Raw genomic sequence first — 27,937 nt, forward strand, 5'->3', positions numbered from 1 at the left:
TCTTAGGATAAGGTTTTTGGGGGGAGGGAGGCGGGGAGCAAGCCCGCTGCTAGGGCTTCGTTATGCCAGCCAGAGGCTGAGCCACACTTGGCATGAAGTCCGCATCGGATGGTTATTGACCCCATTGGCAAGATACCATTTGCAGCGGTTGGTTTACTCAGCGCCTCTCCCGGGTTAGGAATCAGCGCGGAAAAAGCACTTTTTTCTCTCCAGGCCGGTTTGCAGGGAAGGCCAAATCCACGATCCTCGAAGGGGTGCTGGGGGGGAAGCGGGGGCGGGGGGGGGAGAGAACCAACAAAGGTGTGTCTTGCCCTTTCAAGAGGTGCGCCGCTCTTTTCCCCCGGGATCGCTTGAGCAACAAAGCTGCCAACAGTCACGACCTTTGGATAGAGGAGGGGGGGGCGGAAAGTCCTCTCCCCCCCCCTTTTTTTTGGGCGAGAGGATCGCATGAGAGGCGAGGAGGTTTGTGTTACGCCCAGGAACCCGCCGCTTGGCCGATCGACCCTTCCCTGCTGGAGCGATCGCCCCTCGTCGCCCTTTCCCACGACCCTCTTCTTCCAGGTTTGCTCTCCGCGCCGCTGGCCATGCGGCTGCACCCGCTCTGGGCCGCCGTCGGCCTTTTCCTTTCCGCCTTCCCGTTATTCTACCTCTTGAACGCCGTCGCGGCTTTGCTCAGGTACGTGTGTCGTGTGAACGAAGCACGAAGGACACGGATTTGCCCCGGGGTTGTTGGTTTCCCTCCCCCTCCTCCCTTGACCCTCTTAAACCTCTTTTTCCCACGACTTCTGGGGACCAGGAAGAAGGTTTGGCACGGCCGGGGTGACTTGTCACAGGTCGAGTTGTGGGAAGGGAATACACAGGATAAACAACGGGAGGGAACATAGAATAACAGAATAACAGAGTTGGAAGGGACCCTGGAGGTCATTTAGTCCAACCCCCTGCTGGAGCAAGAGAGTCTATTCCAAATTGCAAAGATGGAAACCATCAGTATCTTTGGTAGTGTAGAGCCCATTTATGGCCATGTTAGTCCCAGGTTGTCCCAAAGGTGCTTCCCCCCTCCCCCAAGAGGCAACTAAACTTTCTGGTTTTTCTTTGAAGACATTTTGCTTCTCATCCAAGAAGCTTCTTCAGCTTCTTAGTTTTTGGTAGGTTTTTCGGTAAAGGCACACTCTCCTTGTAGGGCTGGACTGTTTTCTGGTGGTCCTCAAATAAGCCTGAAAAAAAAATTCCTGAGTTTTGATCATTTTAGTAGCTTTTCAATAGCTTTAATTCCAATTTTACCTTGATTTAAAGCGCTTGTTTTGTTTTAGTGAATTTCGGTGCTTTAAAATGTAATGCAAAGTAGACCGTTTAAAAGCAGGGGGTTTAATGTAGGAGGGTTGAAATGAGATAGTTTAAAATTTAATGCCATTAGGGAAAGATTTGTTTTGCATAAGGATAGTAACAATAGCTATCATAATGATGGGGCCCTGTTTGACATAGCTACAATTTTGACTGCCAATTTGCCCTAGTGCCTTCTCTACTCCTGGCAGGTATAAGTGATCGCGATGATCCTATTTAAAATCATCATTTGGGAGGGGAACCCTGAAATTTTGGCAGGCTGAGCCTCTATTAAAATCTGCAGGTTTGTGTCTCACCTGATCTGGTAACGTTCTCCAATTCAGAGGTGGTATTCAGCAGGTTCTGACCAGTTCTGGAGAACCGGTAGTGGAAATTTTGAGTCATTTGGAGAGCCAGCAAATCCCACCTCTGACTGGCCCCGCCCCCATCTATTCTCTGCCTCCCATTGAGTCCCAGCTGATCGACTGGGTTTTCTTTGGTTGCCCTGCACAGGAGAACGGAGCTGGAAAGCAGGTGAGTGGGCTGGGGAGGGAATGGGGATTTTGCAGCAACCTTCCCCTGCCATGCCCACCAAGCCACACCCACAGAACCGGTATTAAAAATTTTTGGATACCACCACTGCTCCAAGTGCATCTGCCTGTCACTTGCTGTGCCTCAAAATCTGCCCATGAAAAAAATCATAGGACAAAGGGAAAAAGCATTGGGTCTGCAAGACTTAAAAATTAAATTGCAGTTATTAAAACAGAAGAGAAGTAAATATATGCAGGTAGTCCTTGACTTACAACAGTTCATTTAGTGACTGTTCAAAGTCTCCCCATCACTGAAAAAAGTGACTTATGAACCATTTTTCACACTTACAACCATTGCATGGTCCTCCATGGTCATGTGATGCAAAATTCAGATGCTTGGCAACTGACTCATACTTAAGACGGTTGGGTTCCTCGGGTCACCGGATCCCCTTTTGCAACCTTCTGACAAGCAAAATCAATGAGGAAGCTACATTCCCTTAACAATTGTGTTACTAAATTAACAAGTACAGTGATTCACTTAACAACCGTGGCAAGAAAGGTTGTAAAAAGGAGAAAAATTCACTTGTCAAATGTCTCACTTAGCAACAGATGCTAACACATGCAGCCCCTCATCCGAGTCCTCGCTGTCAGAGACCTCAGCCGCCCACACCTGTTGCCAGCGAACCACAGCATTTATTATTTTGTGCATTTAATACTTAAATGAAAGGCTGGGTGAAACCAGGCTTAATAGCAGTGACTGTGAGAGGGATCTTGGAGTCTTAGTGGAGTTTCTGGTGAGTTACGTGATTCTTATTGTTTGGGAATTAATCCCCTCGGAGGCTAGTGGCTGTGTTATCTGATTTTCTCAATGGCTCTCCCTCACGAGTGCTGAGTGGATTGTTTATGTAGCTTGCAACACTTTTACAGGTGTGAAATGCTCTTGGCTGAATGCCCAGAGGTTCAATTAAGCCTATTAAGAGCTTTCCCTTGCTGCTTGTCTTTCTGAGGTTATTGGGGGCTCTCCGAGTGCCGCAGAGTCTTAGCTAGGGCCCCTGCGAGCCCCCAGCAGCCCATCCCTGCTTGTATACCATTTCACAGTGCTTTTATAGCCCTCTCTAAAGCAGTTTACAAATGTCAGCCTATTGGCCCCAACAATCTGGGTCCTCATTTTACCCACCCCGGAAGGATGGAAGGCTGAGTCAACCTTGAGCCTGGTGGGATTCGATCTGCCAAATTGCAGGCAGCTGGCAGTCACCAGAAGTAGCCTGCAGTACTGCATTCTCTAACCACTGCGCCACCACGGCTCATACTTTGTACCTTTCCCCACTCCAGGCACACTAGGGGTTAAACTGAGTAGATGTTAAGGGAACAGCTCTTTTCCAAGACGGCCTAAGGAACTTCGATATGGTGATGGGCTCCGCATGCCCTGGGGAATAGGGAGGGCCTTGTTGTAGAGAGCATCCTTGATCATAGAGCAAGAGTCCAACTCAAATCCAGGGATCAAATCCCAGGATTCAGTGTCAGGGTTTGAGTCGAAGGTCGAACACTATGTAGTAATCAACGAAAAGCCACTGTAGACAACGATGATCCATTTGATCTTTAGTTTCCCTGCTTCTCGCCAAGCCGGCTTGCCAGGGCTCCTGGCCTGTCTCCTTTGGCAGGAAATAGGGAAATCATTAATGATTGTGCCTAAAAATACATTCCGGGGTCTGCCAGCTAATCTATGCTATGGCAATTTGCCCGTTGCTGGTGTAAAGCAATTCCAAAGGAATGCAGGGCAGCGATTTTATACTATTAATTAGAGCTCGACACTGAAGGCATTTCAAAGGAGAAATTTCCTGACAGAACAATTGATCAATGGAACTACTTGCCTCCAGAAGTTGTGAATGCTCCAACACTGGAAGTTTTTAAGAAGATGTTGGATAACCATTTGTCTGAAATGGTGTAGGGTTTCCTGCCTAGGCAGGGGTTGGACTAGACAACCTCCAATGTTCTTTCCAGATTCTATTCTATTATTCTCTATTCTATTATTCTCTATTCTATTATTCTCTATTATTTCTGTTCTATTATTCTCTAGCATTATTCTATTCTAGTATTATTCTATCTAGTATTATTCTATAATTTGTCAGAAATGGTGTAGGGTCTCCCGCTTGGGCGGGGGGTTGGACTAGATGACCAATAAGGTCCCTTTCAACTCTGATTATCTGTTATCTGTTATTCTATTCTATTCTATTCTATTCTATTCTATTCTATTCTATTCTATTCTATTCTATTCTATTCTATTAGCATTTGTCTCTCTTCCCAAATAGCAATAGCACTTAGACTTGTATACCATTTTACAGTGCTTCCGTGCTTCTTCTAACCCTTTCTAAGTGGCTTAAAGAGTTGGCATATTGCCTCCAACAATCTGGGTCCTCGTTTTACCAACCTTTGAAGGATGAAAGGCTGAGTCAACCTTGAGCCCCTGAGAATCAAATTCCAGGCAGCCTGCAGTACTGCACTTCACCACCAAGAGTCATGCTTTCATTTCTACCCACAGAATATATTTGCATGGCACCCAGCCTTGGGATAAACCCCACCCCTCACCAGTCTAGGTATATCAAATAACCCAAATGCAACCCTTTCTTGCCCCTCTGGACTGCCCCACAGTAGGTGTGGCCAAAATGTTGCTATGTTTTTGTTAGTTTAATGTTGGAGGCTTTAAAGAGCAAAATTAGGATTCAAAACTTTGCAGGTGATGAAGTCACTCACTGCAATCCTTAAAACATAGGATAGCCTCCCCTTCTTTAATTTAAACAAAACAAAAGGGGGGGAAAAGCACTTTTGAAGTGGCCATATTAAAATGCTACCTCTGCATTAAATCCTACTCTGGATGGATGTCTGAGTTTGCATTAATGCATTTGCAACTTGAAGATGTGTTGGCTTCAACTCCCAGAATTCCCCAGCCAGCACGTTTAAAAAGCCACCCTCAACAAATTTAATTCCACACTTCCCCTTGAATTTTCTATCCCCTCGAATTCCCCTTGAATTTTCCATAGAAAGAAACATTCTGGGAGAGATGAATCTTGACAGACAAGACAAGTCGACAGACACAGACTTCAACGGATAATTAGAACTGCAGAAAAAACAACAAAGAAGTTTGCAACTTCTTTTAGAAAGAGATAAACCAGCACTTGTCTTCAGCATCAGATATGCTGCACTTGAATGTGAAGGTTCTCAAGGAGCTGCTGATCCAGTTCTACAGAGGAATTATTGAGTCTGTCATCTGCACCTCTATAACGGTCTGGTTTGGTTCTGCAACCCAACAAGACAGACACAGACTTCAGAGGGTAATTAGGACTGCAGAAAAAACAATTACTACCCACCTGCCTTCATTCGAGGACCTGTATACTGCACGAGTCAAAAAGAGGGCTGTGAAAATATTTACAGACCCCTCACATCCCAGACATAAACTGTTTCAACTCCTTCCCTCATAACGATACTATAGAGCACTGCACACCAGAACAACTAGACACAAGGACAGTTTTTTACCGAACGCCATCACTCTGCTAAACATATAATTCCCATAACACTGTCAAATTATTTACTAAGAATGTATTGGATTACTATTATTCTTTTCATCCTTCCTAGTATCTATCTCTTCCCACTTATGATTATAACCGTGTTGCTTGTATCTTTACAATTTATATTGTTTTATTTGTTTCCCAGTATGATTTTGATTGCTTATTTAGTAACCTATGACTATCACTAAGTGTTGTATCTTACGATTCTTGATGAATGTATTTTATTTTTTCTTTATGTACACTGAGAGCATATGCACTAAAGACAAATTCCTTGTGTGTCCAATCACACTTGGCCAAGAAAGAATTCTGTTCTATTCTATTGATAGTCCACGGTAGCCCAAAACCCAACATTCCAAGTTTCTAGTCCATAAGGCCACTCAACCCATCAGCATTTCTATAGTAATGATCGGCAAGGCTTTATTTTTGTTTCAGGAAGGAACACTTATCTCTCTCCCCCTCTTCAGGGAAGGGATCATCTGCCAGCCCTTCCCAGCTTTTTGTACACAAACTGGGGAGGAAACACCATCTTAAAGTTTTGTTTCGGGCAGCTAAATATTTGGGGCTGACGCGAGCAGCCTGGGTGACCCCAAGCTGCCAATTTTTGAATGGCCGGCTTACCTCTGGCTGGATATTGCAAAGATTGATTGGAGCCGATGACTAGCCGCCCTTTGGATCCAATTCTGACACAATTTGCAGGCTGACACAGCGTCCTGGAAGTTTATAGAGACTGTTTTCTCTGAACTCAGAGTGGAGGTGCTGATATCCTATGTAGTATAGGCCTAATGTTGTCTGTTTCTATTCCAGGTGGTTCTTGACTTAAACAGTTCATTTAGTGACCATTCAAAGTTACAGCAACACTGGAAAAAAAATATGACATGACCATTTTTTAAAAACCGTTACAACCTTTGCAGTATCCCTAATGATCACATGATCAAAATTCGGACGCTTGGCAACTGGTTCATATTTAGGACAGTCTCCGGATCATTGTGATGATCTTCCCTGGGAAAACTTTTGGCAAGCAAATTCGAGGGAGAAGCCACATTCAGATTACAGATAATCAGAGTTGGAAGGGACCTTATAGGTCATCTAGTCCAAGCCCCTGCCCAAGCGGGAGACCTTACACCACTTCCAACAAATGGCAGTCCAATCTCCTCTTGAATGTCTCAAGTAAAAATTCACTTTACAACCATTTGACTAACTTAACAGAACTTGCGGTGATTCACTTAACAACTGCAGCAAAAAAGATCGTAAAATGGGGCAAAACTCACTTAACAAATGTCTCACTTAGCAACATAAATGCTGGGCTGAAATGTTGTGGCTGTAAATTGAGGATTACCTGTACTTTTATTTGTCCAGCCAGTGAAATATAAAAGAAAAGCATCTACAGCAGGTATGTCCAACCTCTGGCCCAAAGGTTGCATGCTAGTAACATGGGCCCCACAAAATAATAAAAAATAAAGGAAGTTTGTTATATATGTATGGATAATGACTACATTATATATTTTGTATGTGACCCAAGGCAATTCCTCTTCACCCAATGTGGCCCAGGCAAGCCAAAAAGTTGCACAACCAAGATCTATAGGTAGTCCTCATTTAGTGACCACAATTGAAACTGGTAACTTTGTTAAATGAATTGGTCGCTAAGTGAAACTACACTTGTGTTTATTTATTAAATTTCTACACTGCCCATCTCACCTAGGCAGTTTACAAACAGTGCAATAAAATCAGATAAGTATGTGAATAAAAGCATAGCTTAAGCAGAGTTTTACCAGAGTTAAAAACACATTAAAACCGACAAGTAAAAATAAATAAGGTTAAAAATTCAAAGGTTAGGAGGTTAACAAATTATGATCTTGCTTGAGTTTTGCTTTACAGACCTGTGAAGGTTGTAAATGTGAGGACTGGCCCTAAAGTCACTTCAGTATCAACATTGTAACTGGGAGCGGTTGCTAAATGAGATGGTTATTAAGCAAGGATTATCTTTGTTCAGGAGGAATCGAGTAGCAGCTTTTCAAATCAATATATTTTATTAAAAGACAGAAGCTTTTGGGAGCTGCAGCTTGTGAAAGTTGATGGCTTTAAGAAAGTGTGTTAACCAGTAAAAGATTCTTGCTTAATGTTGGCTATCATAAATAGCATAGCTCTCCTCCTACGATGCCTCCATTAAATAGTAATTGTGCAATGAAGAAAAAAAAAAGTGTTACAGTAATTAAAATGAACTCAACATAACCCAAAGTTAATTAACAGAGGAAACATCCATAGGATAAATAATATCTGTTATAAAATGAATGCATTTATTAAGCTTTTCATTATATCTTAGTCCGCAGAGCAATATATGCAGAGTGCATAAAGCAATATAGTGTGTCGTCTTCTTCTTATTTTTAAAAGGAAATAAAGACTTAAAAGGCAGCTCGCTCTTGTGTACAGACTCAAGCAGCTGAATGGAAGGAAGGCTAATTTCTTGCAGAGCGTTTTTGAAACGTGTCCCAAAGCTACGAGGAACTAACACAGCAAGGGGGGATGGGAAGGGACCCGTCATTTTTAAAACCTGGTTATCAGGAGAGAGTCTGTGCAAATGATCCTTGCAGGGAGAAATTCCTCAAATGTTCAGCCTTCAACATCTGGTCAACATCTGGCCTTTCCCTAACATTTGACTCAGTGTTGGCCTCCTGGCGACTGCCTAGGCTGGTCCTTGTCGGGTTTTTTGGCAAGGTTTCGGAAATGGTTTTTGCCATTGCCGTCTTCTGAGGGCTGAGAGAGAGGGACTGGCTGAAAATCAGCCAGCTGGTCTGGTGCATAAAAAGGGACTAGAACTCAAGGGCGCCTGATTTCTATAGCCCGGTGCCTTAACCACTACACCAAACTGCTTCTCTTCCCTGATACAGAAACATACTGTAGGATATGAGGGCTTACAAAGGTCCCTTAGAGCAGGGGTCCCCAACCACCGGTCCGCGGACCGGTACCGGTCCGTGGAACAAGTCCTACCGGGCCGCTGGCTTGCTGGGCGCCGCCATCTTGTTTTGATGAAAAAGTGCTTCCGGTGAGCTTTTCCGGTAGAAAGCTCACCGGAAGCACTTTTTCATCAAAACAAGATGGCGGCGCCAGCGCTCCGTGAGCTTTTCCGGGTGAAAGCTCACCGGAAGCACTTTTTCATCAAAACAAGATGGCGGCGCCCAGCTGATGTCGGTACCGGGCCGCGCCATAAAAAAGGTTGGGGATACCAGGCCGCGGCGTAAAAAAGGTTGGGGATCACTGCCTTAGAGAACATCTAGTCTAGTGCCTGAATCCATTACAGGGAGTCATACAACAGTTTAGTTAGTGAGCGTTTGCAATTACAACGCTCCCCAGAGTCAATGGGGGAAGATTTGCTTAACAACCGTGTGTTTGGTTTAACAGTGATTCTGCAGTGATTTGCCTAACAACTGTGACAAAGGGGTCATAAAATTGGGCATTACTTATATGGAATGGAAATAATAGAAATAGAAACAGAAACAGAAACAGAAACTAGAATAGAATAGAATAGAATAGAATAGAATAGAATAGAATAGAATAGAATAGAATAGAATAGAATAGAATAGAATAGAATAGAATAGAATAGAACAGAAGGAACAGAACAACAGAATAGAATAGTTGAAAGGGACCTTGTTAAAACGGCCTTGGATCATAGAATAGAATAACAGAGTTGGAAGGGACCTTGGAGGTCTTCTAGTCCAACCCCCTGCCTAGGCAGGAAACCCTACACCACTTCAGACAAATGGTTGTCCAATCTCTTCTTAAAAACTTCCAGTGTTGGAGAATTCACAGCTTCTGGAGGCAAATTGTTCCACTGATTAATTGCTCTAACTATCAGGAATATCTCCTTAGTTCTAGGCTGCTTCTCTCCTTGATTAATTTCCATCCATTGCTTCTTGACCAGCCTTCAGGTGCTTTGGAGAATAGTTTGACTCCCTCTTCTTTGTGGCAACCCCTGAGATAGTGGAACACTGCTATGATGTCACCCCTAGTCCGTCTTTTCCTTAAAGCCTTGCTTAGCAATGGAACTGTTGGTCTCGATTATGGGCATAAGTCAAAAACTGCTTGTATTCAAGGAATGTTCTGACCATTGCAGAAAGAGAAAGGGGAAGAATGCAGCCAGCGTAGCCTCGAGCCACATTTAACATACTTGCTAGAAGCAGTGAAAAATGCCTTTTTTTCTAATGCTTGTAATGTAGAGAACAATCAAAACTCAACCGACAAAGAGAAAACTGTCATATGCTTAGCTAAATGCTGAGCTGGCTCGCTTGGCATTTTCCTGCTGAAAGGCAGCTTGGAGTCCATCTAAAAAAAAAATACTACAACCACGGGGATGGGAGGGAGCCCTCTGTGTTCCCTCTATCACGTCCTCTTTTGCCTCTCCAGCTGTAACTATTGATCTGGAGAACCCCCGTGCAGCTCTGCAGATGCTAAGTGGCCTTTTCTGACCTCTCTAAACCGCCGGGCTCGCTGCATGAATCCTGGATCTGCATTGCAGTTCGACACCAGGCAGCGGCTCTTTTCTGCAACGCTTGCTCAGGGCTCGGTGCCTTGGCTGCTAATGGCATAAACCGGCTGAGCAGTTTGCATTCAAAGAGAGATTCCTCTCTGGTTTGGGGCAGTCAAGACAGGGAAGCGGGGATATTATGCTCTGTGCATAAACCATGGCAGGTCGAGCTGTCTCACCTTTTCAGTTAGAAAGGAGTCCTGGCAGAAAAGACCTTCCTTTGCTTTTGGACTCTTAAAAAATAATAATAATCAGAATTAGTTGGAAACTGCAGTTTTTGGAGTCCTGTAAATGGGCAAGTACGGAACCTTTATGCCAGTCAATTAAGAATAAATAGGTGGCCATTTAGCAACCACACACTCCCATCTGCAAAGCAATTCAGCAGAACATTGATGAAGGAATGGTTTTTGGTTTTTTTTTACCGGAACTGTCATATGGCTAAAATTAGTGCTTCATTCTGCAGCCTCTCTCTGTAGTAGGACCTATATATTACGGGCAATGGAGTTACAAACGATGATGACAAACGAGCAAAATTACACTATATCGTAAGCCACCCAGAGCTGCTTTGGTTCATAACATAGAGATTTAAGACATAAATAATAAAATATTTATTTATAAGGCTCCATCTTTCCCTACTCGGAGGCCGAGGCCAAATCACCCCAGTAAAAATTACACAGAAGCAATAACGTTATAACGATAATAAGTGAGGTATTTTGGTCTGGTGGTTTGAGGCACCACGCTAGAGATCAGGAGATGGTGAGTTCTAGTCCTGTTGTAGGCATAAAAGTCGTTGGGGGACTTCGGGCTATTCATAAGGAGACTGTGAGTTCTAGTCCTGACTTAGGCATGAAATCATTGGGTGACTTTGGGTCAATCACCAGGAGACTGTGAGTTCTAGACTTGTCGTAGGCATGAAAGCCACCTGGGGGACTTTTGGCCAATCAACAGGTGACTGTGAATTATATAGTCCTGCCTTAAGCATGAAAGCCTTACGCATGAAAGCCATCTAGCTGACTTTGGGCTGCTGGTCACTCTCAGCCCAACCCACCTCATAGGGTTGTTGTTGTGAGGAAAACAGGAGGAGGAAGGAATATTAGGTATGTTCACCCCTCTTTTTTCATCTGTGTCATGTAAAATGGGCAGGGCTTTGAGCGCATAGGAGTGGTGTCTCCATCTTGACTTAGTTGACCTCATCCCCACCTCATGGACAACTCTAAATGTAAGCCAAGTCCTGGGAACAGTGGTCCATGCTGGGAATGGAAGTCCTGGGGGGATTGCCATCGTGACTTTGTTAACCCCTCTCCCTGTCAGCGTCTCTGCTTGTATTGTATCCCAGGGAATTCCATCGCCATCTTTTAATGGCCGCCTAATCCCTTGTTGGGTGGAGTCTGGGCAACTGGATGGAGCTGAGTGATTACTGGCCGGATGCCTTTCCTGTCGCCAATGCAGAGTTACGTCCAGCAGATATCTTCTCATTGTGCCCAGAGAAATATCTGCCCCTACCTAGGATCGAACTCACAGCCTCCTTATTGTGAGGCGAGAGCGTCGCCCTTTAGGCCACCACAGCAGTTCCCAGGGAATTCCGTCCCCTTTAAATTTAGTTTAAAATTCCGATGCCTGAATCTCGTAGAGAATATGGAGGGAGCCCGTAACAGTGTTCCCAGGGGTGGCTTTTTAATTAACGACTTTAGCATTTGAACTCTGTGCTTGTTCCTTCCTCCCTACAGCCCTCCGATGATTGCAGTCCTCAGCATTATTATTCTGTCGCCTTTGTTTGTTCTGATTTATCTCCCAAACCGCTCCTACGAGGATCCTCTTTTATACGGTATGTTCCTTTTCCATTTTACTTGTCTGGTTCGTCACGCATGACACTTTTCTTCGCCTCTCACTCCCATCTTGGTTGATCCTTTGACCATGAGGGACAAATGGAAATAATCGCTGACTTCCTGATTACCTCAACTAGATCACCATTGCTCAACTTGACCAATGTGGGGACTTCAGTTCCCATAATTCCCCAGCCAAGCGTGCTGGCTGGGGAATGCTGGGAGTTAAAAGTTCACACATCGACAAGCTGTCAAGATCGAGATACACTGGATTCGATCATTGAACAGGAAAGTGTGGTTGAATTTTTTTTTTTTACGTTAAATCACATCAGTTTGGAAGTGGTTTTCGCATAAATAAGGCCCCTGAAGGTAGCTGAACAGATTGAGATTACAGCAGATAAGCAAATATGTATCTGCCAAATAACGAAATGATTGCAGGATGGATAAATGAAAAGGAGGTTTCTGAACTGTGGAGACAGCTTTTTTTCTACATTCCTATACAGGTAGTCCTTGACTTACAACCGTTCATTTAGTGACCATTACAACAGCACTGAAAAAGTGATTTATGATTGTTTTTCACACTTAATAATCTTTGCAACATCCCTATGGTAATAGGATCAAAATTTGGGCACTTGACAACTGCTTTGTATTTATGACAGGGTCATGCGATGTTTTTGTGACTTTCTGGCAAGCAAAGTCATTGGAGAAGGCAGATTCCATTAACAATGGTGGCAGGAAAAGTCATAAAATGGGCAAAAATCCATTTAACCGCTTTCTTGCTTAGCAACAGAAATGTTGGGCTCAATTGTAGTCATAACTCAGGGGACTACCTGTATTCGCCCACTGGGGAAATGTTAGTCAGAGTTGAACAAGGAAAGAGAGCTAATCATTTTTATTAGAAACTTAATGATGGCAAACCTATGGCACGGGGACCACAGGTGGCACGCAGAGCCATTTGTGCGCGCGCACGAGTCCCAGCCAAACTTACCTGCACTGTGCATGCGCGCGCCTCCTAGCTGATTTGAGGCCCATTTGAGGCCATTTTCGCCCTCCTGGAGACTCGAGGGAAGCCTCTGCAGCCTCGGGAGGCTGAAAAACTGGCCTTCCGGAAATACCGGAAGTGCCGAAACGGGCCAGTTTTCAGCCTCCCGGGGCTCCAGGGGCTTCCCTAGAGCCTCCGGGAGGGCAAAAATGGCCTCCCCTGGGCTCCAGAGGCCCTCCAGAGGCTGAAAAATGGACACTTCTGGTATTTCCGTTTTTCGGCCTCCCGAGGCTGCAGAGGCTTCCCGGAAGGGCAAAAACGGCCTCAAATGGGCTGAAAATCCGCTGGGAGGTATGCGCATGCACAGCGCAGGTAAGGGGGCGGGGCAGGGTTGTTGCGCATGCATGCATTGTGGGTGCCGTCGTGCGCGTGCATGCTTTCAGCACACCACAACAAAAAGGTTCGCCATCACCATTCTATACAAAGCCACCCAGCTGGCTTCCCTCTCAAAGGGAGGACTAGAACTAAGTTCCGCTCCTCGGCCTAGGCCTCTCTGACATGGTTGGGCCTGCTGCTGGTAGTTTGTTCTACCACCAGCACAGCTCTCAGCTTCATTGGAGCAGTTAAGCTCCCCACCATGCCAAGGCGGCACCCCATGGGGGATTATTATTATTATTATTATTATTATTATTATTATTATTATCCTGCCTTGGAGTTTTGATTCTGTTGGTGTGTTACTTGGAACCCTGACTCTTGTTTTAATTATAAGAACAGTTCCTGGCTGGCTGAGGGAATTCTGGGAGTTGAAGCCGACATCTCTTAAAGTTGTCAAGATTGAGAAGCGCTGATCTGGAGACTAGCAATAGTACTTAGACTTATATACCACTTCACAGTGCTTTATAGCCCTCTCTAAAGGGTTTACAGAATCAGCCTATCGCCTCTAGCAATCAATCTGGGACTAAATGAACAGTCCTCTTTTTTATAGATCATTTTCCGTGGGTTATAAGAATTGCTAGTTCCCCTAAGGCTGGGATCTCCAACTCCCGTCAGAAACTGGGCCATGCCAACAAGTGAAGGTCCACCCGCAGGATGCCAGCAGCACATAAAACCACGCTCCCCTCCAGTCCGCGGAAAAAACCTCTCTCCACGGAACCGGTCCCTGGTGCCCAAAAGGTTGGGAGGGGCACCGCCTTAAGCTTGCAGAGTTTAGAAGAGAGATTGATTATAAAATGACAATTAATGAATTTGTTTAAGAAATGTAATGGTCTCGCTTCAAGAGTTCAAAGCCTGCGAAAACACACATAATGCCCATTTACTGGCTCTCTCTGTTCCACCAGTGTTCATGGTCCTTTGTTTCATCGCTGGAACTGATGCTGTGATCGCTTTGGAGAAAGACGGCTACACCAGCAGCTTCGCCGATTTCTACATCAGAGAGGTTGGTCTGCAGGGACCCAGCCTGTGCTTTTGCAAGTAGGGGAAACCCCCCCATTAAATGCTGTGTCTCTATAGCCTGCCTCGAGAAGCAATGATGTATGTAAAGAAAAAAGAAAAAAAAAAAGGCAAGCTTTGATTGTGCATTGCCTATTTGAGTTTTTTTATCACTTTTAGGGGATAATTAGTCGTTTGGGAGATGCGGTCTCAGGATTGATAGGGTGAGGAGTTAGGATAGTTTCCCTGATCTTCCCCAGATCGGTAATGGGATAAAAAAAAAAATCAACTGATTTTCCGCCACCGTGCCTTCTTTCCAATATTTTTTAAATCCCCCGATCTACGACACAGCTCTGGAATTTCCTAAGGATCTCTTTCCCCATTAGATCTTGTTAACTTTTCGAAATTGTTTCTGAACTATTGCCGAAGGACAAGAAACCCAGCCCCACTGAGAGCAATCTATACCCTTATCCTAACCTTACCCCTTGTGCTCCTTGACTGTTAACTGGCTGGTTCTGGATGCCATTCAAAGTGGTGCAATTCAGCTGCTTTACCCTTCTACAGGGCACCAACTAGCTGATCTCAAAATTCGAAAAGCTAAGCAGGGCTAAAGGTGGTTAGTTTTTGGATGGGGGAAACCACCTGGAAATCCCAGACTGGCTTTTTTTTAAAAAAAAAAATCATAAAATGGGGCTTGACTCACTCAATTGCCCTGCTCAGTAACAAAAATGTGGGGCTCAGTTGTGATCATAAGTCAAGGACCACCTGTACAATATCACGGTGAAAATTCACTCGCTGAGTTTTTAACTGGCATGGTTGAAGTGTCATGTGAGCTCCAATCGAGTTGAAAGGGTACTCAGGGATCCAGAGTTCTGCTCAGGAATCTTGTATCCTTTGGTTTGCGACTTCCGATGGAGGAGACCCTGCCATCTCTCAAGGAAGCTTGTCCTATTGTCTTCCAAAATTTAGCTCAGTTTCGTTTTGATGCACTCTCCAGTCCTGCCTTTTGGAGCTACAGAGAACAAGCTTGTTGCGTTCAGCTGGTTGACTTGTTCTGTGAAGGCCTCTGGGAGAGGAACGAGTTCAAAGATGAGTTTTTTTTCTGATGGTGTTCCTGTTTTTTCCCTCTGGGTTGCAGGGTGAGCCTTATCTGGGCACAGCATATGGCATTATGATCTCCTACTGGCATGCTGTGGTGAACTTCGCCATGTATCTCCTCATGGTTGCAGCCATTGTTCAAAGGTGAGGCCGAGTCTCAGCCATTTGAGACAGACCAGGTCAAGAAGTAGACCTCAAAAACTCCTGGGACTCTACCGTATTTTTATAGGGTATGGTAGCTATGGAGACAAAGGGAGGTGATGTTCTGACCAAGGCTTCCTGAGACTGTAATTAAGCACGCGCTTAGTCCAAACAACTCTTGTTTTATTTCAACGCTGGGAATTATGTTCATTCCCAGCCTGTAATGAGTCCCAAACAGTCCCTCAAGATAAGCACCCACCTTTATCTCCTTTGAATTGCTGCCAACAACTAAAGTGCCAGAGTAACTATAAAAAACCAACTGAAGTACAAAGTCCACACAGAGCTTCAAGGTTTAATCTGAACAGAGCGAATGATGTTGCTTCCTGCAAAGGTTCCTGTCCCTTTGCACCTCCTTTATACCTTAGGGGAGAGGCAATCACCTCCAAGCCTTACTCCCGAGTCGCTACTTTTGTCTTAACTGCTCTTGCCTCTGGCAGCTCTGCGCATGCACGCACTGGGAACAGGCTCCCCTTGTTCCTCTGCCTCGCCGCTGCCAGACTCTGGAGGCTTCGGAGTCAGCACCCCACTCCTAGATGGTTCTGGCCCCATCTCTGCATCAGACTCAGGACCCTTGTCCGAGTCCTCCCCAGAGTCCCAGACTGGTCCCTTTTCTTCCCCACTGTCTGATTCCGCTGCCGTCTGCACAGGCTGCCGGTGAACCACAACAGGTGACCTTGATGAAAACATGCAAGAACTATAACCTGGGCAAAGGGGGATGAAACATATTTTAAGTCCGGAGAAACAAAGTAAATGTCAACTCGTAAATCATTCCTATGCCTGTTTCTGAGTTGCCATAAGAAGGAGGGCGGGGAAAGGAGGGAGCAGTGCGGCAGATGAACGCCAGAAGCACATTCCACGCTTATCTTGTGGAGATTGTAACCTAGGCTACTGGGTCTTCTGCCACAGAAAATCCTTCATTGGAGAGTATGATTGATGACACCCAGCCTGTGAACGTGTTTCTTTGGAGAATCTGAATTATGACACACCCAGGAGGGTGGGGGGGAAACAAGGTCAAAGGTGATAGTAAATTACGTGTCTCAGAGTTGGCTTCAGATGGGTTAGTGCCGAACATGTTGCTCCTAATAAATCTTTTGGATTTATTTTGAAGCTTGGCTCGAGGCTCATGATTTAATTAGGGCAATCGTCGGAACCCTGACAGTAATATTGTGAGGTGGCCCAGGCAAACGTCTCCTTGACGCACTGAAGTATAAAAGGATGGGGAGGTATAGATAGTCCTCGACTTGCAACCACAACTGAGCCCAAAATTTCCGCTGCTAAGCGAGACAGTTGTTAAGCAAATCTTGCCCCATTTTATGAGCCTCCTTCCCACTGTTGTTAAGTGAATCACTGCACTTGTTAAGTTAGTAAGACGGCTGTTAAGTGAATCTAGCTTCCCCGCTGACTTTGCTTGTCAGAAGATTGCCAGAGGGGACTATGACCACAAAGTTATAAAATTGGCTGTAGTCACATGGGGACCTGCTTAATGACCACAACCGTAGTTCTGGCCTCAATGATGGTCATAAGTTGAGGACTATCTGTAATGCTTTCCGGGATATCTGCTTATTAAAAAAAAAAAAGTTACCAGAACATTCTGCCTTCTAGAAAGAGTTATCGGAACGTCGGCCTCTATTGGACAGGATCCTTCACTATGGCACTTGTGGTCTTTTTGTTGGGAAATGTGATTGGTGAGTCCTGTGCTTTTTTTTTCCTGGTCTTGACAAAATCCCTCCCCCATTTCCGTTATGAAGAAGTCCGCTCCTTAGAATAAAAGATTTTTGGAAGGTGCTAAAAGAATAGAATGGACTGGCTATTATTGGAATTTTTGTTTTCAAAAATAGCAGGATCCATTTTCAAAATGTGTATTAATTTATCAGAATACAAAATATAAATAATGGAATAATGGAGTTGGAAGGGACCTTGGAGGTCTTCTAGTCCAACCCTCTGTTTAGGCAGGAAACCCTACACCACTTCAGACAAATGGTTGTCCAACATCTTCTTAAAAACTTCCAGTGTTGGAGCATTTACAACTTCTGGAGGCAAGTTGTTTCACTGATTAATTGTTCTAACTGTCGGGAAATTCCTCCTTAGTTCTAGGTTGCTTCTCTCCTTGATTAGTTTCCACCCATTGCTTCTTGTCCTGCCCTCAGGTGCTTTGGAGAATAGCTTGACTCCCTCTTCTTTGTGACAACCCCTGAGATATTGGAAGACTGCTATCATGTCTCCCCCTGTCCTTCTTTTCATGAAACTAGATATTCCCAATTCCTGCAATTGTTCTTCATGTGTTTTAGCCTCCAGTCTACCTAATCATCTTCATTGCTCTTCTCTGCACTCTTTCTAGAGTCTCAACTTCTTTTTTAATATCATGGTGACCAAAACTGGATATAATATTCCATGTATGGTCTTATCAAGGCTTTATAAAGCAGTACTAACACTTCATATGGTTCCGATTCTGTTAATGCAGCCTAGGATTGTATTGGCTTTTTTTTTTTTTTTTTTGGCAGCTGCAGCACATTCCTGGCTCATATTTAAGTGATTGTCTACTACAAGGGTCTTCAAACTTGGCAAGATTTGTGGACTTCAACTCCCAGAATTCCTGAGCTAACATGACTGGAGGAGGAATTCTGGGAGCTGAAGTCCACAAGTCTTACAGCTGTCAAGTTTGAAGACCCCTGGTCTACTAGAAGTTACAGTTACTACTGTAACTGTGGTTACTACTATTGAGTCAGGAAATGAAAATGAAAGGAAAATGAAAATAATGGAAAATTAAGGGAAGAGAAAAGGGGAAAATGTGGGGTGGGGGGGAGAAAAAAGGGCATTGACTTTGATTCTTTTTATCATAGTGGAAGATAATAACTTTACAGTCTCAACTTTTTACTTTTACACAATAGCCATTTCTGTAACAATGAACCTATATAATCAACAAAATCAAAGTCATTTTTCCATTACAATCTCAAAATCCAGAAGTGGTTTCCAAAATAAAACAAAATTAGATACGTTCTTTTCTTTAGATAAACCAATCAATTTAACATCTCTACTTCCCCACCCCCCCATGGACAATAATATATATTTCTTATTAATCTTTATCATCATTTATATTAACAAAAATTCACTGTACTCTTTCAAATTCTTTAAACTTCAAGGGAAAAACCTTTTTTAACCTCCATTTTAAAGCTCCAAACTGTTCTCTAAAAATATATCAAAAATTTATAAATCCTGATCTTTACTACTTATAGGGAAATACAGCTCTGAGATCCAGCCAGCCTTTCTGTTCAACCTTCCTTATCTCATCATACCCATCTGGGCAGCCAAAAGATTCTTTGACCAGCCCAGGACCTGCCCTCTGCCAACAGCTGATCAGGTATGAAAAATATATCTATAAAGGTAGCCTTGACTTACAACTATTTGTTTAGTGACTGTTGAAAGTTACAATGACATTGGAAAAAAATGACAACTTGTCCTCACACATTATTGCAGTATCCCCACAGGCACATGATCAAAATTGGGGCACTTGGCAACCAGTACAGGTAGTTCTCAACTTACGACCACAATTGAGCCCAAAACTTATGAGTGAGAAATTTGTTAAGTGGATTTTGGCCCATTTTACGACTTTTGTTACCCCTTTTGTTAAGTGAATCATTGAAGTTGTTAAATTAGTAACAGTTGTTAAGTGAATCTGGCTTCCCCATTATTTTTGCTTGTCAGAAAGGTCCCAAAAAATGATCACCCGACCCAGGGACACATCAACCGTCATAAATATGAGTCAATTGTCAAGCATCCAGATGTAAATCACGTGACCATGGGGATGCCGCAATGGTCATAAGTGTGAAAAATGGTTATAAGTCACTTTTTTTCAGTGCCATTGTAACTTCGGAGAGTCACTAAATGAACTGTTGTAAGTCGAGGAGTACCTGTATATATTTTGACCGTTGTAATGTTGCAGGAGATCATGTGTGACCTTCCCAGATGGCTTCCGACAAGCACAGTCAATGGAGGAAGCCTGATTCACTTAACAACTGCATGATTCATTTAACAACTGCAGTATTCGCTTAACAACTATGGCAAAAATGGGGCTTAAAAATGGTAATGAGTCACTTAACAACCAACTTGCTTAGCAACAGAAATTCTGGTTTCTATTGCAGTTGTAAGTTGAGAATTACCTTAGTTCTATAGCGGATGAGAGCTATGCTGGCTGGGGAATTCTGGGAGTTGAAGTCCACAAGTCTTAAAGTTGCCAAGTTTGGAGAGCCCTGTTCTATAACCATCAATCCCTGTATATGGTGGTGCTTTTTATATAATAAGTTAAGTTTCCTTTTTTTTAAAGTGGTTTTCTTGGAGGTGTCTTTGAGTCAGTATGGTTTTCTTGGTAAGGTTTTGGGCAGTGGTTTGTTATTTGCCTCCTTCCTAGGGCGGAGAGAGAGTGACTGGCCCAAGGTTCCCCCAGCTGGCTTTCATGCCTAGGGAGGGCCTAGAGCTCACAGTCTCCAGATGATTGGCCCAAAGTCATCCAGCCAGTTTTCATGCCTAAGGCAGGACTAGAACTCACAGTCTCCTGGTGATTGGCCCAAAGTCAGCTAGCTGACGTTCAATCCAAAGGTGGGACTAGAACTCACAGTCTCTTGATTATTGGCCCAAAGTCACCCATCCGGCTTTTATGCCTAGGGCAGAACTAGAACTCACAGCCTTCCAGTTTCTAGCCCGGTGCTTAACTAGACCAAACCGGCTTTTTATTCCACCTTTATCCCCCCTCTAATAACTCAAGGCAGCAGTTACAATAAACATAGTTTTGACCTCTAAGGTATTGGATTTTTAATCTGGCTACTGTGTTGGGTTGACTTGTATATAATAGTGCTTTTTATTATTAAACCCAAATCATCATTCTTTCCATTGATTTGTCCCTGGCTTTTCCTATCCACCTCTCCAGGAGCATTCAGTGCGGTTTTTAATTCATTCCTTCTATTTCCAATGCTCAGAGACAAGTATTCTTGCTTACGTAGCCAAAACAGCATAAAAGTGAGGGTTCAGCGTTTTGTTTTTTTAAAGCAGAAGTATAAAAGTTTTTGGTGAAAGACTCTTGGTGGGGCGGAAGGGAGACAGAGGTACAGTATCTGTTTAATTATACAATACATGGTAAAAGTCTGATTGATACTTGACAAACCATCCAGAAAACAATTTATCAGACTAGAGCAAGGGTCTTCAAACTTAGCAAGTTTAAGACTTGTGGACTTCAACTCCCAGAATTCCTGAGCTAACACAACTGGAGGAAGAATTCTGGGAGTTGAAGTCCACAAGTTTTAAAGCTGTCAAGTTTGAAGACCCCTGAACTAGAATAATGATTCTTAACCTGGACAGCTTTAAAATGTGTGGACTTCAACTCCCAGAATCCCTCAGCCAGCAGGGCTGGCTGAGGGATTCTGGGAATTGAAGTCCACACATCTTAAAGCTGCCAAGGTTGAGAAGCACTGACTTGGATAAATGAGCAACTGTATCAGTTTGACTGGTAAATTACTACTTCCATTAACAGCTAGTGAATTCTGGGAGTTGAAGTTTATAAAGCTCCCAAGATTGGACTAGTCAGTCTTTGTTGGGCGTCAGTTTACAGTCTTAAAAAAGAATAGAATAGAATAGAATAGAATAACAGAGTTGGAAGGGACCTTGGAGGTCTTCTAGTCCAACCCACTGCTTAGGTAGGATACCCTACACCACTTCAGACAAATGGTTATCCAATCTCTTCTTCAAAACTTCCAGTATTGGAGCATTTACAACTTCTGGAGGCAAGTTGTTCCACTGATTAATTGTTCTGTCAGGAAGTTTCTCCTTAGTTCTAAGCTGCTTAGCTTCTCCCCATGATTAGTTTCCACTCATTCCACCATGTCTGTTGTACATCACAACACTGAGGAGGTATTCAGCCAGTTCTGAGAGGTTCTGGAGAACCGGTAGCGGAAATTTTGAGTAGTCTGGAGAACCAGCAAATCCCACCTCTGACTGGCCCCACCCCCATCTCTTCTCTGCCTCCCAAGTCCCAGCTGATTGGCTAGGTCTTCTTTGGTTGCCCTGCACAGGAGAACAGAGCTGGAAAGCAGGTTAGTGGGGTGGGGAGGGAATGGGGATTTTACAGTATATCCTTCCCTTGCCATGCCCACCACACCACACCACACCCACCACACCACACCACGCCCACCACGCCACACCACGTCCACCACGTCCACCACGCCCACCAAGCCACGCCCACAGAACCAGTAGTAAAGTAATTTGAATACCACCACTGACTGCAACCCTATGATTGCGTTATCACTTCCTGCCAGCTCACAATCTGGCTGCACTTTCAAAACAAGTTGATAGGAATGATCTTGTCCAGTCAGGTCCCCGTTTTCAATCCACCCCAACCCCCTATCCCATTTTGAGAACAAAGACTCTTTAATCCTACCTTCTACTTTTTCTTTTCTTGCTTTGGGAAAGGTTGCAGAGGAACAAAACAAGAATCTGCTCCAGCGCCCTATGGATTTGGGATTGGTAGGATTTCTCCTTCTGGCTGTGATCTACACACTCTTCCGAGGACTGGTAAAGATCATCGTCTCTGTCTGTCTAGCTGTCTGTCTATACTTTGCTGGCTGAGGAATTCTGGGAGTTGAAGTCCACAAATCTTAAAGTTGCTAAGGTTGGAGACCCCTGGTCTGTCTATACCACTGTTTCTGAACCGTGGCCATTTTAAGAGGTGTGGATTTCACCTCCCAGAATTCCCCAGTTAGCCCTGCTGGCTGGGGAATTCTAGGAGTTGAAATCCACGCCTCCTAAAGTGGCTAAGATTCAGAAATACTCTTCTGGACAGACTCTTATTTCCTACTAGTGCACGGGAGAGGTTGATGACCCGATCCAACTCATGCAATTAATGGGGACTTTCCCGATCCCTGATTGAACAGCAGGTAATCCATCAATGCTGGACTGCGAGTACTGATCTCTTGTGGCGATAAATTCTGCCAAGACTGCAGTGTGTCCAAAATGTTGAGATCAGCAGGTTCATTTTCAGTCCCGATCTGCATTTTGTAAGCATCCTTAATAGAGGGGTCACGATCTCCTGATGAGTTGCATGGTCAGGAGACTTTTGCCAATCCTGCTGATGCCCAGGGCCACCCCTATCTATCCACCCATCTATCCTTGTTTTTCCTTTCAAGGTACTGTTTTCTGCACATAGAATGAGACCTGATGCCTTAATTTGGGCCAGCTTGCCCTTAAAACAGCCCTTGAACAATTTTTCCCAGTTAGACCGGTTATTTAAACCTTAGATGTTTTGCATAAGGTAGTCCTCAACTTACAACCATTTATTTAGTGACCATTTGAAGTTACCACAACACAGAATAAAAGTGACTTACAACCCATCCAGAAAAAAACAATTACTACCAACTTGCCTTCCATCGAGGACAGTTGTTAAGTAACTGAAGGTAGTCCTTGTTTAGCAATAGCACTTAGCAGTAGTACTTAGACTTATATACCGCTTCACAGTGCTTTACAGCCCTCTCTAAGCAGTTTACAGAGTCAGCCTCTTGCCCCCAACAATCTGGGTCCTCATTTTACCCACCCTGGAAGGATGGAAAGCTGAGTCAACTTTGAGTCGGTCAGGATCGAATTTCTGGCAGTCTGCAATATTATATTCTAATCACATCTGGAACCAACAACTTGATTGTTTTTTTTTTCCTCAAAAGTTTTTTTTATTTTATATTTACAATAAATTCATCTTTCCTTAAAACAGTGTGTGGACTGGGTACATATATCTTGTGCTAACAATTGTAATTTAGTATTTTTCTTACCAATATAACAATAATTACATTTCCTTTATAAATTGTTATCCCTTACATTTATCACCTCTATATCAATATTCACTTATTTCTCTATATATTCATCTGCTCAGTTTTAACTTGTTTTATTTTCCAACCATTGATAAAATATATCCCATATTTTATAGTATTCAGTTTCTTCTTTTTCTTTAATTACTAATGTTAATTCATTCATCTCTGCACATTCAAATATTTTCTCAATCACTTTTCTCTCTGTTGGAATTTTATCGCTTTTCCAATTCTGAGCAAATACAATCCTAAACTCAGGCATGGTTTTACTTAGCCACTGCTTTGCTTAACAACTTGATTGTTAAGCAACTTATTACTTATTACTAAGTAAAACTAAGACCGAGCTTACAATTTTACCTCAACTTTGCTTTGCAGACTTGTAAATGCGAGGATGGGTCATAAAGTTATTTTTTTCATCACTTTTGTAATTGCAAGTGGTCACTAAATGAAGCAGCCAGGAAATGGCAGTCAGGAAATGAAGACTATCTGTACTCTAATCCATGATTCGTTCCTGCTTGAATGAAAAGTAGCGAAATTAAAATGAGAAATTAAAAGTAGCGAAAATAAAATAAATAGCGAAATTTAATGAGTCCATTAAAAGTAGCGAAACCAAATGAGGCATTTTGGGAAGTCTCTTTTGATACAGACGATGCATACAGCGTAAAATAGGATGCCAAGAGTGGTAATCCTCCCATTTTAGAAGCATAGAGTATAATAGAGTCGTTCGTGATTTTGGGAGGGGTAAAGGAAATAGATTTACAAGCAGTGTGTGTATGTTTTTGTGTCTCTGTGCAATTACAGGTTGTTCTGGACTGCCCAGCTAATTCCTGCTTTGATTACATTTACCTGCAAGAACCATACCTGCGAGATCCAGTGGCCTATCCCAAGATTCAGGTGCATCCAAATTGTCTGGGAAGGGAAAATTCCCTGCTGAATATCTTTTGCAAACTTCTCTCCAATCTGTTGCCCTTCGGATTTTTGCATCCGCAGCTCTTGACTGCTTCTTCTTCCTTTCATTATGATGACAGCACCTGTAACAGCAGGGCTTTTCATAGCACATTCATAAAATCTGGATTAATGTGGTTGCCTCTGAATCCAGATTTGGTTGTCATTCAAACCCCAAAAGTACTTTTCCAAAAGGTTTTTTGTTTTTTTGTTTTTGCTTGAAAACATTTTGCGTCTCATCTAAGAAGCTTCTTCGGGTCTCAGAACTAAAGAAGGCTTCCTGGATGAGAAGTGAAACATTTTCAAAGGAAAAAAATAAAACAAAAAAATCAAGTTGCCTTTTGGAAAAACACCATGACAACCATGATCTGGATGATTAATAATCTCTATAGGCATTGTCATTCAAGAGATCTTCTATTCTTGATCTGTGCTGGAATCTAATATTCTGTGTGTGGGGGGGGGCTTGTTTGCAGATGTTGGTGTATCTGTTTTATGCCCTGCCATATTTCTGCATCTCCATCTATGCATTGCTCGTTCCTGGATGCACGTGGATGGGAGACTGGGCCTTGGTTTTTGCTGGTGCTATTGGACAGGTACGTAGCAGAGCTTGAGAATTCTGCCCAGTTCCATGTCAGGAGAGATCCTAACATTCAGAACTCTCATATTCTTTGACTTGCAACACCAAAGAACAGCACTTAGACCAGTGATGGCGAACCTTTTGGTTGTGGTGTGCCAAAAGTGCGGACGTGCCGGCACCCACAATGCAATGTGCCTTCCCCCCCACGCAAGTGTGTACAACACCCCCGCCCCGCCCCCCTTACCTGCACTGCGCATGCACGTACCTCCCAGCTTATTTTTGGCCTGTTTGAGGCTGTTTTCGCCCTCCCGGAGGCTTGAGGGAAGCTTCTGTACCCTTTGGAGGCTGAAAAACGGGCCCGTTTTGTCATTTCTGGTATTTCTGGAAATACAGGAAGTGATGAAACGGACCTTTTTTTTCAGCCTCCAAAGGCTGCAGAGGCTTCCCTCAAGTCTTCGGGAGGGTGAAAGAGGCCTCAAACGGGCCAAAAATCAGCTGGGAGGCGTGCTCATGTGCAGTGCAGGTAAGTTTCGCTGGGGCTCGTGTGCCCACACAAATGGCTTTGCATGCCACCTGTGGCACGTGTGCCATAGGTTCGCCATCACAGACTTAGACATACTGTTCATTCTGCTTCACAGTGCTTTGCAGCCTCCTCTAAGTGGTTTTACAGAGTCAGCCTCTTGCCCCCAACAATCTGGGTCCTCATTTTACCGACCTCGGAAGGATGGAAGGCTGGGTCAACCTTGAGTTTGTCAGGCTCAAACTCCTGGCAGCGGGCAGAGTTAGCCTTGCCATACTGCACTCTCACTACCGCGCCACCCCGGCTCTCAGTAGTTAGAATAGTGCAGAAACTGGACACTTTAAATTTTTACAAATGTCATACGGCAAAACTTTATTGGAAAGAATCCTTATAGCAATCCTCAACTTATAACCAGAATTGCGACCAGAATTTCTGTTGCTAAGCATGACGGCTGCAATGTCTCATGGTCACATTAAATGCCACTTGAGACTTTGCCCGCCAGCTTCCAACAAGCAAAGTCAATGGGGGAAACTGAATTTCCTTAACCACTGTACGTTTCACTTAACAGCGGCAGTGATTTTCTTAACAACCATCACAAAAAAACGTTATAAACTCCAATGTGACTCAGTTACCAATCATCTTGTTTGGCTCTGGAAATTCTCCCCCTAGTTCTAGTTGTAAGTTGAGACCTACCTGTATTTTGTGAGACTTCAAGAAGGAAATAAACTTTAGAGAGATTTTGGCAACACTGCACTAGACTTCATAAAATCTCAGCGTTTCAAGCAAGATTCAGAGGCTGAGACTGTTGAAATCTCAGTAACGTCATTTGTTTTTAGTTTTTGCCAACCACTGGAATACACTCTTCTGTGGAGGTTGGTTAGATGACCTCAGGGGTACTTTCCGGGTCAATAATTTTGAGTAGGGCACCCAGAAGATGTAGAAAAATGCATCATTCCCCCTGTGGCATTTCTTTCTGGTCCTCTACATTTGCATTTTGCTGTGTTCCACTCCTCTAACTTCAGTTTACCCAGCAGAATTTCCAAAATTATTCCTGGAATTATTGAAGCATTTGCCAATTGGCACACACGCCTGAATGAGACTGCCTGAAATAAAAATAATCATTTCTGATGCAACTCTGCATCAGTGTTTCTCAACTACTGCAACCTTAAGAAGTGTGGACTTCAACTCCCAGAATTCCCCGGACAGTGTGCTGGCTGGGGAATTCTGGGAATTGAAGTCCAGATATCTTAAGGTTGCTGAGGTTGAGAAACACTGCTTTATATAAAAGGATATTGTGATTCCTTTTAGAAGAGGCTTTACTAAGGCATGTTTGTGCTCCTAAGCATCAGTGTGTTGCAACATACAAAAAAAAAAATCTGTATTATGTTGCCTCTCTGTGCCAGACATGAGTGGAAGGGAAGAAGGCACAAATGCAATAAGCAAAGCTGGAAATTAGAACACTATACAAAAAAAAATTACGTACTTTATTTACTTTTACCAAAAAAAAACAAAAAACCCACACAACCAGACCAGACAATTCCTAAATGTATATTTTCCACTTTGAAAATAAAATCAGAATAACAGAGTCGGAAGGGATCTTGGAGGTCTAATAGTCCAACCCGCTGTTCAAAATCCTTTCTGTCTCTTCCATTTTTCAGGCTCAGTTTTCCCACGTTGCTGCCTCCATTCACCATCGCACTCCTTTTCCGTACCGCATCCCAGAAAGAGATTGGTGGTTTGTTGTCCTATGCAACGTGGCCTATGCGGTGGGCCCACAAATCTTAGCTTACCGTTGTCTCTACAAACCTGCCTTTTTCTGCAGCTCCGTTTCCCAGTCCAAAGAGAAGAAGAACCAGTGAAAAAAGAAAAAAGAAATGGTGTTACACACAGGTGTTTCCTTGGGAGAACCCCAGTTCTGACAGTGTTTTAAGTAACTTGGGGATGAGTGACCCAATCCATTCCGGAGTTTTTGTACACCCTCAGCCATCCCTTGTCTTGTCTGCGTGATACACTTGAAGCTGATTTGAAACGGTGAAGTCAAAAACGTTCATTTGTCTATAGCAGATCCTTTTGATGTGGCAAACAAAGTTAAAGGCATGATGGTTTTAGGTCTTTAAAAAAAAACTACACTGAGATTTTGGGGTGGGGGGTTCCTGGGAGATGTGAAAATAGAGAAGAACCAGAGAGATTTGAAAGCCTTTGAGGGATGTGAAGACGCTGGCTATCTTGTTATCCATTTTCTTATTTTTCACCTGGAAAGGAGGGGTGCTAATTTGTGAACAAAAGGAACCTGTTCAGAATGCAGAAACAAGGGACCTGGAACAGTGCCAAGAAGTCACTGTTTACAGAATTCTAAAGTTTTTTTTTAAAAAGCACAGATTAATATATGACTTTTAAAGAACTTGGCTCTTGTGTCTTTTGTCTGTGCTTGGCTAAACTGACTGATGCTATCTAGGTCCATACTGGCTGTGTCCACAAGACAGCCCTGGGAAGTTTGGTTGGTTTGGCTTAGTGCATTGTGTGAATGTAACCACTGGGGTTTGAGTTATTTAAATAATAGTAATGAAGGCAGGGTTTAAAAAAATGCAAAATT

General features: G+C 43.5%; 1 protein-coding gene across 1 annotated transcript; it reads left to right on the plus strand.

The window, feature by feature from the left end:
- Positions 1–169: 169 nt before the first annotated feature.
- Positions 170–27,705, plus strand: TM6SF2 (transmembrane 6 superfamily member 2). Its single transcript, XM_026683164.2, has 10 exons — positions 170–676; positions 11,660–11,757; positions 14,075–14,172; positions 15,304–15,407; positions 17,067–17,149; positions 18,698–18,822; positions 21,921–22,022; positions 24,104–24,196; positions 24,721–24,840; positions 27,003–27,705. The coding sequence occupies exons 1-10, from the start codon at positions 585–587 to the stop codon at positions 27,201–27,203; spliced, it is 1,116 nt and encodes a 371-aa protein (XP_026538949.2). The 5' UTR covers positions 170–584; the 3' UTR covers positions 27,204–27,705.
- Positions 27,706–27,937: the final 232 nt, after the last annotated feature.

Source organism: Notechis scutatus, chromosome 1 (genome assembly GCF_049901735.1).
Source record: "Notechis scutatus isolate UNSWTSFEM ecotype Mainland chromosome 1, rNotScu1.2, whole genome shotgun sequence".
Classification (NCBI taxonomy): Eukaryota; Metazoa; Chordata; class Lepidosauria; order Squamata; family Elapidae; genus Notechis; species Notechis scutatus.